Source organism: Betta splendens, chromosome 8, assembly GCF_900634795.4.
Source record: "Betta splendens chromosome 8, fBetSpl5.4, whole genome shotgun sequence".
In the NCBI taxonomy this organism is placed as follows: Eukaryota; Metazoa; Chordata; class Actinopteri; order Anabantiformes; family Osphronemidae; genus Betta; species Betta splendens.
The window spans coordinates 12,291,432-12,305,658 of NC_040888.2; the positions used below are offsets into that span (position 1 = coordinate 12,291,432).

Sequence of the window (14,227 nt, forward strand, 5' to 3'; positions counted from 1 at the left end):
GTGCAGTTTGGGAAAGCGACAGCAGCCATAAAATGAGTCTCACGACACCAAACAGATGGAAAGTCATGAATAATTAAACAACTGTTGACCTCTTTTTCTGTCGGGTCACGCTGATGCGGTCCTGAGGCGTTATAGATAAACTTTATATAGATAGATCAGAAATGACAGAGGCGCTCATATTCAGACTCGTACATCAAGAGCCTGGAAGGATGCAGTCACGTCATCTCCAGCTCCAGTCATCCCTTTTCCCCTGTAAAATAACTGGCTTCTTTTTGTGTTACATTATTATTATTAAGCTTAACGTCTGAATAAACGAGATTAAATGTCCCATTTATGAACACAACTACCAGCAAGCATCTGCTGAGTTATTTCTTCTGGGAAAGTCCTCCAGAGCGTCCGTAACTCTAGTCTTTTACGAGCTGTGCCTTCAAGTGGCCGTCGTCAATACTGTGACACCTGGAACCAATCTGTCCATCTTTCACCTCACCAGCAGTCTGAAGCCACAATGATATGGATGTGTCATTCTTCCCGACAGATCCTTTTACTCTGTCAGGCCAATGGGGAAGCATCTGGAAGACGCCATCTTCAGGCCTTTCACAGACGTCCTGTGGGGCATCAGTCTGGCCTTTGACTGGGCCTCAAAGATTTTTGCACTGATTTGTGCTGTAAGGTAAACGGGTACCCCAGCCTTGGGTCTGATGCTCTCTACAGCCGGATCTTATGATCCCAGTACATGGAAGCAGACTCCTCCTTCTAGCTTTCTTAAATTAAGGATTGGGGTGTAGCAAAGTACTGACTACTACGCCAGAAATGGAAAACAGCCATAGTAGCACAAGACATGTAGCTGGTGGCGATGGGCACTGTGTGGTAACAGGTAGATGATGATGCCGGTATGAAATACAGAACTTCAAAGCCAAAAATGAAACATTTTAAGATTGAACTTGAACCTAAAAACGTGAACAACACTACATAAAGCTAGGCAACATTACCTGAATAGAGTGTCGTTAGCGGCAGACGGCTTGATGGGGTTGTTACAATCATTGTGGCCCTCAGGAATGAAGCCTCGCTGTGTTCGGAAGCTCTGCACACCTTTCACTACGATGGCCACGCCGTCCCGCACCCTCTTCCTCAGGCTCATCCGCCACCGGTCTGTGATGATGCTGATGACCCCCACAGGGAAGGTGTCCGGCGGAGGGATGTCTGGGTTCCCCACAGCAAGGCTGGGGATTATCCAGATGTAGTCTGGCCCCACTAGTCCAGCCTCGGATGCCATGGAGAACAGATACTGGGCCTCATCGTGGGAACAGTAGACCAACAGAACTTGGGCGTCGATCTGCTGCAACAGCCTCCGCGCGCGGATGTCGTTGAGGCTGTCGGCCGACATGTCAAAGGTCAACACGTCCTGCAGGTCCCAAATGAAGTAGCTGGTGTCGATGAAGGACTTGACATAATCCACATAGGCCTCATAGCCTGGGTAGAGGCTGGTAATAATCACAAAGCTGTCCCAGTTATACTCCTCCATCACCTTGAACATGCCGGTGATCTGCTGCTCGATGGAGGAGCCCAGCTGGAGGAAGTTGGAGCCTTCGCCCTGAGGAAAGACACACGATCGCCTTTTCACAATAGGAACAAAAAGAGGATTGCATTTACTAGAACACAATTATTATCTTTGCTTGTGTTAATAGTGCTTTAATGAATTCTTTCTACATCAGTAACAACCCATTAACGGAATATGACAGCTCATGAGTGTTTCCAGATTGAGGAGGTGCTGAATTGTAATACAAGCCCTAATTAATAACATATATTATTAAAAATGCAGGAGGGACTTTTGATGGCTTGTTAAAATGGCACCAATGATAAACAGTGCATTTATATAAATGGTGCACATATATGTCAACTAGTGGCTATAATGACCCATTACTTTCAGCATGACATCAATGGGGCCTAATTGGTCAGGGGTCTCAACCATGGCCTCGTCACCTGACAGTCATTATACTGCAGCACAGTAATTACGCTGCTTGCATTTTAATGCGACGCTGACAGATTGATGCTGACAAATTGATGAGACGTTCGATTCAGCAGTGATTTCTGTCCCTTTCATGTATAATTTAGTCATTCATCAGTGGTCGTCCTACTACATACGATTACGGCGGGTTTTTCTTTACGCAAATGAAGAGCACTAATTCAATTCTGTCTGAAAGGGCCTAATCTTCTCAGAGTGGAGGTAGATGTTGTGACTGTGATCTTGTTAAACGAGCTCTTTGCCGCGGCCAGCCTGGCGGGTACGCGACCCCTTCCTGACCTCTTCCTCTGAGGGGAAGCGCTGCCCTCCCGGGTACCGGGTCCTCAGAGCTCAGACGGGAGACGGCAGCGGGGCCTGTGATCTTTGTCACTCTGTCTCCTCACTGTCCTTCAGACGAGTTCAACCGTCCTGTGATGTATGAGTGTGTTTCCATTCCAGACGTCATGGCTGAAGCCACTGTGTGTCTGACTGGACGGTCCTCGCGCCTGTGGAAAGATTTTTCCTTTCCTGTTGCCTCGTTTCATTTGTCACTCCACTTGTGTCCTTTTTTACATCCACAAACAGTAAAGTGACAATATTTACTTTCATGTATTGTTTTTGATTTATAATTCATTTATTCATTGAAGCAGAAGATGCGTTGGTGATTTGTTCTTAAACCTATACCAACCATGAATATAAAGAAGGAATTATATTTGTTCTTTACAAACTTTAATGTTTAAATCATATCTTCAGAATGTGTGGTCTTATATACGTCTTATTAATATTCAGATAAGAGACATTTTGTTTTGATTATGGATTGCTGCGTGCTGACATGGATTCGACCGCCCAGGAGCTCCTCTGGCTGCAGCGAGCTTAGTGAGGAAATGTCATAAGTCTACTATTTCCCCTTTACACTACTGTCCCACAACATGTGAGCATTATTGCTTACAATATGCCTGCATGCGTTATGCCCATTGGTTTGTTCTGTGGCAGGGCTGTATGTGCTGGAATTTGCTGTTCTGTATATACTTTACGTTGCCTCTTGCTGCAAATGTTTACTGGACCAAAGGTCCATCAGAATAAGGCAGTCTGCAAACCCCAATGTCAGCAGCTCAATTAGAAGCGAGAAGACTGATGGCGTGGTTCAAATGAGCCTGGGGCGAAACCGGGGGCTCAGCGGCAGCTCGACGCCCAGAGTCACAACATCAGTGTGCAGCGCATGAACAAAGCAATCTGTGGCATTTGGTTAAAGAAGAGCGTCAAATGGAGTTAGAGTAACAGGTATAGACGGCCAATAAGAACTTTCCAGCGGGCAGAATAATCACCTGATAAACAACAGTTTATACTCAGGTTCATACATACTACACACAAATAGACTGGACAGTTGCAACAATACAAAGGAGAACCTGGAACTGTCAAGTTTTGGTCATCAGTTCAGGCTGGATCTATAGTAACACCAATACCAGTGGAATGATGGAAGCACAGACAGTAATTTAACCTATGAAAAAACATCGTGTTCAAAAACGATGACCTTCATCACCAAAGCAGAAGCTAATCCAGTGGATGAACCAATTCTTTACAGAGTATTTAAAGCTGACAAATGTTAAACTCATGAAACATGATCATACTGTATGGGGCAATGCTATTATTATTTACACTTCCAGTCAAATCTTTGTAAGGCTGCGTGAGTAAGAAAAAGTGAAAGAATATAAAAAATAAAATAAATTCTTTATAAAACAAAGAATCCACTTATGTCCAAACCTTTGATTGGTCGGTCCGTCAGATTCCATGTGGCTGTCACACATGACTTTCATGTCAGTAAGCTGCACTACCACGGGGCCGTATAGAGAAGCTCACAGTAATAGTTTATAGTCCCAAAGAAGATTACAGCCACTGAGTGGAAAGCTTAGATCGTGAAAGCTGAGATTACATTCACATGGCAAAATATACAGAACATATTTGTTTACAGGCGTGGAAGTGCTGTCATCCTACACAGTCAGCACCGGCCCGAGTGCAGTTAGGCTGTAAAGAACTGGTAATGAAAGCACAGCTGTTTCTATGGGATCAGTTGATATCAGGACCAGTACACACACCCAAAGAACTGCCTTTACGTCGTCAAACACCTTCATTTTGCAGCTGAAGGTCAAGGAATGGCTCGTTTGGCCCATATTGAAACTGGAATATATCCAACGGGTTTAAACAAGTAAAAGGAAGAGGGAGTAAAATAATAGATGTCCGATTCACCAGAGAGTGGAATTAACACGGAATAATCTGTGTGATTCCCCTGGTCACATGTCCGAACTGCAGTCGTCCCTTTCTGAAAAGTGACTTCTGGCCGTGGATATGTGCTGGGACATATGTCTGCCTCGGCCACGCAGCAGGAAGTGCCCTGGCACGTCTTCCTGTGCCGCTGACGTCACACACTCACACACACACTGGTCGCCTGCCATTGCTCACAAACCTGGAGAGGACCCAGGTTTTGATCCTGTGTAGATTGGATAAGACTGAAACAATACACGCTGGACCGTAATGGTCCTGCTATAATGGACAATTACAAAAAGATGCTATCGCATTTACGAATCCAGAGACATGTGCAGAACGAAAATATAGATTCAGAATTAACACAACTTTGTCTGGATGGAGTTTAAACGGCAGGTAAGCGACGCTGTCTGAATCAAGACAACAGAGACTTTGGTGCAATCTGCTCCACATTGTGTGTCTCGCTGATGCGTGGCTGCTTTTTCGGCTCGTTCTGTCCATTTTTTCTTAGAATGAAGTTGATAAAAGACACAAGTGAGTTCAGGATAAAGCAAAGGCTGACAGGGAAAAGAGAAAATGCTCTAGTTTGGTTAAACGCCTCAGGCTCATGTTCTTGCAAAGACAATGAAAGGCTTCGCATTTGGCTGACTTACATGCTGCTCTCCTACAGTGCTGTGGAAATCACTTCTTCAGAGATTAATTCGATTCTGAAGACAAGATGCTGAACCTGATGGGTCTGTAAATCCCAACAATCCTTTTCGGTGTATAAATCAGTAATAAAAAAGGTGGAAATATCAGAAACTATACATGAAACAAACAGAATGTTTTGTAAAGCGATGGATTTGATGAAGCTACGCTGAACTGCTTTGTTCTCACTTGATCTCATACTGTATCTTACCTTTGAATCCAGGTACGCGTTTTAGCCATAGTTACTCCTATTGATTTAAGCTCTATGTGAAGATACAGTATTAATCTGCTAGCAATAAATGAGGTCAGTGTCTTGTGACTATCAGGTGCTATCTTGGTTAAGTTTTACATTATACCTTCATAAATAATCAAGCTTCCTGCTGGAGTCCTCACCTTAACTTCTTAATTGCTTTACTTGCTTGGCATTATTGTGCTTCTTCGTCTCACTGGGCCGTAGAGAGACAATCCCCAGGACGGTTTATCACCTCATTCTGAGCTGTCACTTTCAGAAGGATCAAACTCTCCACTCTCAGTGACACATATAAAAAATGGATGAGCCCCATCTTCTTGTTGACTACCTTTGACGGCGTCCCATTAATCAGTCAAACGGTTGGTGTCCTTGATTATTAGGGAAACGAATCAAGGAGGGTTGGACCAAATTAATCTCCGCACCACATAACTGTCATTTGCAGATTGTGACAATTAAGTATTAATTCACTACTTATACATTGGAGTGAAGACATAATTTTGTACTTAAGTAGTAAAATTACCAACAGAATAAAGTACTCCAAACTTTTCAGGCCACTGTTTCAATAGTTCTTAGTTTGATAGGTATTTCACGGGTTCAGATATGATGTCATACATGTTCCTGTTCATGCAGTACTGTAGCCTGTCAGCAGCATGAGTTTGGTGCAGCAGCCCTGTGCTAAAACATATGCACAGGCTTGTATATAATCATTACTAATATGTATTAGTTACATAAAACACACGTTTCATAGTTGCAGTGCTGTCCTGACAACTCATACCTTCATTTGCGGTCTAACCTTGTACAATGCATCCACAGCAAATCGGATCTTGATGACCCCAGACTCTTTCCCTGAGTGATTACTGATAAAGTCTTTAACTCAAAATCAATTAATTTTAGTTATTTGCCTTGGTCAGGACGTTTATGTTTTATTATAGCCCTTCTGTAATTCATTTTTACTGAGCTGCTTGTCAGCATTCTAAACAATAGTTAAGGTGTAAATGAGCAGCAGGAGGCATTAACTGCTGAATGGCATCTCGTTTATTACCCTTGAGAAGCCACGCTACTGACAACGTCACCCAAGATGTGTTCTAAAATGGATAAATGGCTGCAGCGGAGACATGAAACCATACGAATGAAAAATGAAAAGTGACTGCACTCGTATTTGTCTCTCACAAAATGGAAAACGCGACAGGACCTGAAATAGGCGGGAAATGATTTCATCCTAATTAAGGTAACGTATTGCAATCCAACACACGTACCGCACTAACATACCAGACGCGTATTTGACTTACAAGCGAGACAATGAGACTTAATTTCAGAAACTGTAATTGTGATCAACTGCAGAAAAAAAGGAACAGGTGTAAAATTGCCTTGTATGAATTTTGGCTGACTCATCCGCTATAAACATGAAATCAGCTTCCTCCACATCTTCTAATGGTGCCTTTCTAATGGTCTTAACACATCTGCAGCTTGACTGTGACATGCTACATGTACTGTACATCTCCTATGACTCATAAATGTTAAGACTCTTGCCTTGGTTGTGTCCTATCACAACCGCTACCTTCGTAAATGGCTGCTCCGGTCAGTAACACGTAACACGTTATTGCTAAGTTAAAATGAGCTACAAATAAAGAGAAAGCTGCATTTAACAGAAAATACCAGGAGTCCTACTTGAAATATGGACTTGGTTGTTGTGTTACAGTTACGACATTATGATTAAAACATAGTCAAGTACCATTTACGTTGATGTTTACTGATTTAGCTACAAGTGTCACAACTTGAAGGGTAATAATGCAACTAAGGGTGTAGAAAGAACAAGCTGGCCTTTTTATAGCACTTACCCTGCTTTGGCTAAAGGAGGAGGCGCCCAACGACTTCCTCATTTTATACTGATATCATTAGTGATGTAATCGGGTAAGACCAAGTAAAGGGGTATTAGGCTTGTGTATATTCAATTACACTGTCCAGTTTGAGTTATATATTTATAAGAATTTAACCTAATCCAAAAAGGTAAGCAGGGTGATTATGTGGCTGCTTATTGGCAAAGGTTTGTGCTTGATATGAAACGTTTTTAAAAGGGAAGTTGTATAAACCTGCTAAGAAATGGTTCCTCTCAGAGTAGAGCTACTGTTGATTGCTGTGGGTATTTAGGCAGTAGCACAGCCAGACAGATGAGTGTACCCGTGTGTACAATATTGTCTTTGAGCTCTTGTGAGTTGAGATCACTAATTATCCACTTTGGTCAGCCTTCACAACATTGATGTGTCTCTTGTTAATTGTTAATAGCATAAATCATAATTCTCCTAAGTCTTTATCACCTGCCAAATACTACACTTACACAACATAGTTTTTTTAAATTACTGTGTAACATCACAATTAAAAAGATAAAAAAATTCTTAGTGTCTGTTGCCTAATTGTGAACTTGTTGCAAAACATTCCTACATTTAGTGATAAGGGATCATTTTGCTATAATTAGCCTTTTCACATATTTTGCTGCGGAATAGCGTGTATGTGTGTGTGTTAACCCGTGAATAATCTATTACAGTAGCACTTTATGTTGTTATTTGATTGTGTCATAATCCTAAAAGTGCTCTTGGTTTTGAACTTGGTGCAGCTCTAAATTTGCATTCATGAATCATTAAGTCACTCCAAAGTGACAGAGCCTGTCCGTCTACCTATTGCTCAGTCTGATGTGATTTGCACACAAATTACTGTGTCGTCTTGTGAGTGACTATTCGATTGCTTCCAAGAAAATGAAATTTCACCTTGAGTGGAGCTTAGATCAGAATAATTTCATTTTTCTCCAAGCGTTATAATTAACACAGACTCCATTTCGGGTAATTAATTAGGTTTCTTACAGATTAAATCATTAGTTTTACTTTAGTGAAAGACACAAGATCAAAGAGTAAAGGAAATGAATCTGCTGCTGCAGTGTTTATTGGGGGTACTGGTACTTACATTTATTACAAGAATCAAGAGGTTGTTTTATGTGCTTTCACTTCACATTATCTGCTGCTGTATTTAACAGATCTGGCTTTAAGAAAACTATTTGCACTTTCCTGCTTGGTCAGGGAATGAGATTAGAGTGACTCATGTCAACAAACCTACGGTTGAGGGCTTGAAATACTTCTGCTTTGCACCACTTGTGCACAAGTGTGAGATGCACTCCTCAGCGACAGTCTTGGGTTTTATGAGAGGATCTGCAGTTGCATTGATTCGGAGATGTTGGTTTCCCCTTCGGCTTAATATGTGCTCATATCTCTCAAAGCTCAAAACCTACAGCTATTGCAAAACCGGATGATTGGGAGGCTTGACCTTTTAAGCACATTAATTATTCATCTAGGAAAAGGCCTAATAATTCACTACAAGCAATGTACAGTACAATGCAGTGGATAGTGATGTCTCCGCCTCTGTTTTCATGCCAAAATCTATTAAATATTTATTATAATTTAGATTTCATTACTATATGTAGACCTTTGTTCATTAGATGATGTTGGTTTGGGTTCTTGAGCGAGTGACATGAGTAGAAAACAGATTTAAACAGGCCATGTTTAGTTAGAGTGCACCTCTGAACCATCCACACGATAAAATAAATGTAATAAATGTTTGATGTATTAGCAGGTTCTGGGCATGACACACACGGCATAAAAGCCAGGATTTGAACGTGAATGGAATTGCCACGCTTTGATCCATTTCCAACAATGTAATATCATAAGAACTGACCTTGTGTGGCAGGACGACAGCCGAGCCTCCACTGATGCCCACGATGGGCACCGCTGTCTGAGTGGAAATGAAGTCCAAGATCTGCGCCACAGCCTCCGAGCCCACATTGTCTTCGAACACTACGCCGTGGACGCGGTTCGTGGTGAGCGTGTCGCAGATGCGCGTGAGCAGGGCCCGCGGGTTGGTGTTGTTGACCAGCACGGTGATGGGGTTCACCTCCAGCGGCAGGTCCATGAAGTTCTCCCGGATCAGCCGCCCTTTAATCTCCGTCTGGTAGGCCGAGCCGCTGAACACCACCGCCACGTTCACGGAGGGCGTGGGGATCCCGAACGGCCGGCCCGAACAGCAGGAGACGGTGCAGAACAGCAGCAGCAGCGGCGGCGGCGGCAGCCACCACGGGGAGTCGCTCAAGCAGCCTGGACGAACGCCCATCTCAGTCACCTACTGCCTGGAGGAGGGCGGGGGTGGAGGACGGGATTGAAACATTAGAAACACAAGATGAGTTGTTGTGTGATTCTGGAGGGCTGTGATAATGCTCAGTAATCCCAGCTGGCCCAAGTGCCTTTTGTTCAGAGTTGGCTTATACTGATTATTGACCTTTTAGCTCCGTGTCTGCGCCGTGCGATGGTCTGTCTGCCGGCCATAACTAAGACAGCGTAAGAACCCATTAACGGCACCAGAGAAGTATTTTTAGAGTGCGTCAGCGAGCTGGATGAAGCTGTGGCCAGGCTGTCGCATCTTAGGGAGGCAGCTGCTCCCTGCTGCTGTGGCATTCCGTGGCCCAAGCCAACAGATGGCGTCCAGTGTTTAATGCAACAAACGGAGGCAAGTAGGATTTATCTTTGTCTTTTGACTTTACTTTTGTGACACAAACTTCTTAGTCCTATTCAGCCAACACTCAAGATGCACAATGCTCTGTGGGAGTGAATAACATCTGGCCTCCATAGTTTGGTCTTCATAGTCTTTTCCAGTCAGACCTGAGGTTTTAACTATTAACATATGTCTTGAGTAGAAAGGTCTGTATTAACAAACAAACAGAAATCCCTAATTTGAGGTTTGGACAAATTCAAGCTATCAACACTGCGTGACTAATTCGCTGGAAGGCCACCAGCAGCTGTTGGCTGCACCGCCATAACTTCCTCCAAGAAGGTAATTGCTTTGCCTCGTGCCCTCTGGAAGGTAATAAGAGAAACACCACGGTAGACACCCGACAGCGTTAGCCCGACGTCCACATTGCAGCCAGACAGCAGTTTGTGTTCGAGTTGTCAGACAGACTCGGGCTCTTTGTCAAATCTGTCGCAGTCGTGTCGGTGGCCCTAAGGGAGTGTTGCACACTAGTCCCCTGTCACAGAGATCTGATCCACCATGTGATGGAATCCCAGTGGGGTGAATATATTGTAATCCCTTGGTAATCCCTGCCAGGCGTCATGGCCTACGGCGTGATTGTAGTGTATAAACTTATCAAGAGATTTGGCTTGAGCACAAGGCTCAGTTCTCACTATGTTTGGCTTCGTGGGTGAAACACCACAGCACATGCAGACATGCCTACAGTATAGGTCATGTGTTTCTAGGTACGATCTCCCAGTCGTGACACATATTAAAATTCTAATTCAAGACATCCCAGACGTGGGACTGTGTATGCGATATGTCCTACATGCGAGTCCCCAGGTAGGTGCTACCTCATAAATCGTATTACTCATTGATTAGTTCCCGTCGTGAGAGGGCACCTATCGCATTCCTTTCGACGGCATTAGTCACGTTTCAGCTGAATAGTTTAGGGTTAATGCCTTTGATGGGCAGCCATGTAAATACGTGGACAAAATGCCTAAAAGCTCCAAGCTTCTGTGGGTTTAATCAAGGCAGGCAAACAACCCGGGGAGAAAACATGAAGGTCAAACTCTGGTTTGGCGGATATAGAATTAAACCAAACAGGAGAAAGCATCATCAATAACTGTGTGACAAGCAGCATGTTTTCTGAAAATGAAGGCAAGCGACCAGCTAACGTGCCATCAGCGTGTAGCGTAACGATGGCAACGGGGTCGTCTAAGCTCCGACACAGCTGCATACAGCTGGCCTCTAGATTAGAACTGGATCTCTTACAGTAGCTGTACCAATACATGAAGGCAAGAGGTCCCAGTCCCATGCATCCCTTTATGTACGAACACTAAAGGCTTCAGTTGAATGTCGAGGCTCAAATCACTGTGACCATCTATTGGTCTAAGAGGGTTTAGAAGCCGATGCGTGACTGGGTAGATTCATGCTGAATTATTAGATTGTAGCACACTCCAGTCCAGGACACAGACTATAGACTGCACCTGGTGACTCCTTATAATGTACAGATAAATAATAACACTACACCAACAGAGGGAATTAATACTAACTCTACTTTGTGTCACCTTCTCTTGCCTTGATCACAGGGTGGATGTGATCATTTAACAGTTAGGCGTAAAACACCCGCTTTGCTGGTTGAGCTTCACCTGACAGCAGTTCACTATCAAATCATCCCTTTTTGCATTTGCACACGTCGCCCGTGTGATGAGACTATGAAGTTTCAGGGCACGGCTGGCGACAGCTAGACACAATATAATTTAACACATTATTCCCTTCATAGACTGATGTACTTCTCATTTGTTTCCTTATTTCATACTCCGTAACTCTCACGCTTCCCTTTTGGCAGCGCTACATTTTCTTAGATTGTGACTGTTTGTTTACGTGTCGTGTTAATAATTGCTCATTAGCGTGACACTGCAGCAGTAAATACATCTGGCTGAGAGGCGAGGTCTCGCTGGTGTGATGTTTAATGGCTTCTTTTACATTCTGGGCATGATGCCGGTGTTGCAGCTGCATAGAAACGTGCACCTGTCCCATCGTGCGAAATCTGATGTGTGGCCTGTTATTTCTTTGCCCGTGAGGCCAACGCTATTTGACATACATGTTGTACGTCATGTTAAATGCCAAGCCAGTGTGTTTATTGCATGTTTTGTGGACAGCGGACACATTCAGCAAACCATGAGCTGAAACTAATCACTTGTATGTTCTGGAAAACATTTACCAGCTCACTGTCCAGATCTGTCTGGTACTGTGTTATTTCATTTGTCATGATGAGGAGAATCAGATCACCAGCTTTTCAAAGTGTAATTATAGAAGAAAGGTGATGTAAGTCAATGGCAACATCTTTGCCTCAGACTCAGACCTTTTGTCAAATACACATATTTCCAGCTCACAACATTTCTGGAAACAGGTTTGTTGATGAACATGTTCCTTTTACTATTACAAGCATTCAAAATCAATTTATAAAACATAATTATAGTGGCCACGTCTATTTTTGCCTTCACCTGCATGAATATGTGGAGCTAAGCTCTGATTAAACGTACAGGCAGGGTAATCTGTCGAAATCCGCAGTCATGTAACTAAGCTTCATCAGCATCGTACGGTAAATACGGTTGGAGCAAAAAGAAGTGAGACGCAAAAATAAGCCATAGCTTGACATGTGGGATGCATATGTACAGTACGTCTGCTGGTGCGACTCCATCTGAGGCTGAACGCCTGCAACCTGAAGCCTCGTCAGCTAATCTTTACCCACGTTTGCTTGTGATTTGTGTCTGAATCGTGTATTTCAGTCATAGAAGCCAGGTCAGAAATGAGAAAGCACCTGAATGAAAGAGAGTGTGGATGAAACTATTTAAGTCAAATTCTCAATTAATTTAAGTCAATACAAAGAAAACAAAATGTGCTTGAAACATCAACTTGTCTGTTGATTTACCACAGTTTTTAGTTTATACTGTACTTATATTATGACTTTGGGAAATGCTGCTAGACTGGTTTGCTCTCATACCATTTACTGCACTGTATCAAGATGGAAGCGTCCCAGTCCAAACGACCAGTGATTTATGGACTTCAGGTGACCCCTGGAGACAGAACACATCAAACAGATTCACTCCATGATATTAGGTCCTGTCACCAGCCCTGTGCCTTCACTTTTGCCAATGGCGTTTTGGCTTTTATGCCGTTGCACACGTAGTAAATGCATGCACACCTCTGCACCCGCTGCACACAACAGCTGATTGATTTGTCATGGGACAGGAACCTGCACGGGCGAAATCCCACTAAATCTGATCTGATCTTTACGGCTGTCTGTGAGTAAGGGCAGACTCTAAGCGAACGGGGCCATAAAAGATCTCGTCCATTGTCACATTCGGCTGAAGGGGGTTCAGCTTATAGGAGGTGCCGCCGTGCGCGGAGGGATTGAAATATTAAAGGAAGGAAGCGGAGCTGAACTTTGCAATTAGAGGCTGTGGTTCTATAGGATCAGAGGGGCTGTGATCAGCAGAATTTAAATATCACAGCAGATGGAAATGCCATCCAGCGCTAAGACAGAGCCCGGCAGCGTGTGGGCACCAGCTTCGTCCTGTCACGTTGCGTGCCTTTACATTGTTCAAATGTCTCGGGTTCGACAAAACCAGAGGATTTTTACGAGGGCTCATCATTGGACAGATGTTTTACATACAGTGCATCTCGGTTTGAGTGAGTGAACAGATTGTTTATGTGTGTGGTTGTAGGGCAATAATCTTTGCAACACTGCAGATTACAGTGTCCATTTAAGTATAATCATCTGACACGTCATCATCACGACATCATACATACGGATGATGTTTACCTGAGGATCAACCACCCTGTGCTATTTCTATTTATAGTTCTAGTCTCTGACCAGGCTGTAAACCCATAGTGGACGTGGACGTAAAGGATTCCTCCGTATTTCATGGCTTAACTCTTTGGGCTTTACCCCTTACTCTCAAACCCGTGCACTATATGTGGAGCAGGCATCAGCGCGGTTAAGCTGAAAGTGTGTCTGCCTGTGGAGAACCAGACCCCCCCCTCCCCCATCCAGCTGTCACCAGCCTGCTCTCACACTTGACTCGGTGACTGCCCACACATGCAGCTGACCCCCGACCCGCTCACACACGTACGCATGCTTTAATCCACATACGAGCATACCACTTTGGGTTTGTGTGTGTGTGTGTGTGTGTGTGTGTGTGTGTGTGTGTGTGTGTGTGTGTGTGTGTGTGTGTGTGTGTGTGTGTGTGTGTGTGTGTGTGTGCCATATTGTCGTTCTGGCCATTCTTTAAATTGCACCGGCCGCACGCTCTGCTAACGCGTTTACAGCAGGACAGAATGAGATAAAGCCAAGAGAATCAGTTTAGAGAGGCATTTCTAGCAAATCACGTACATGAGAAAAAGATTATCTCACTTACTCACTAGATAGTAACTAATGAGGCAGATTTGTCTGTTGCTGGGTCTCTTAGTGCTAA

The 14,227-nt window shown here is 43.7% G+C and overlaps 1 protein-coding gene across 1 annotated transcript in view; it reads right to left on the reverse strand.

Annotated features, from left to right (window-relative positions):
* Positions 1 to 14,227, reverse strand: part of grin2ca (glutamate receptor, ionotropic, N-methyl D-aspartate 2Ca) — a 34,248-nt gene that overhangs the window by 15,712 nt on the left and 4,309 nt on the right. The window contains exons 2-3 of the mRNA XM_029159281.3: positions 8,919 to 9,366; positions 990 to 1,591 (exon numbers count right to left, since the gene is read on the reverse strand). Coding sequence (XP_029015114.1) covers positions 990 to 1,591; positions 8,919 to 9,350 — 1,034 coding nt within the window. The 5' untranslated portion in view covers positions 9,351 to 9,366. The remainder of the gene's footprint in view (positions 1 to 989; positions 1,592 to 8,918; positions 9,367 to 14,227) is intronic.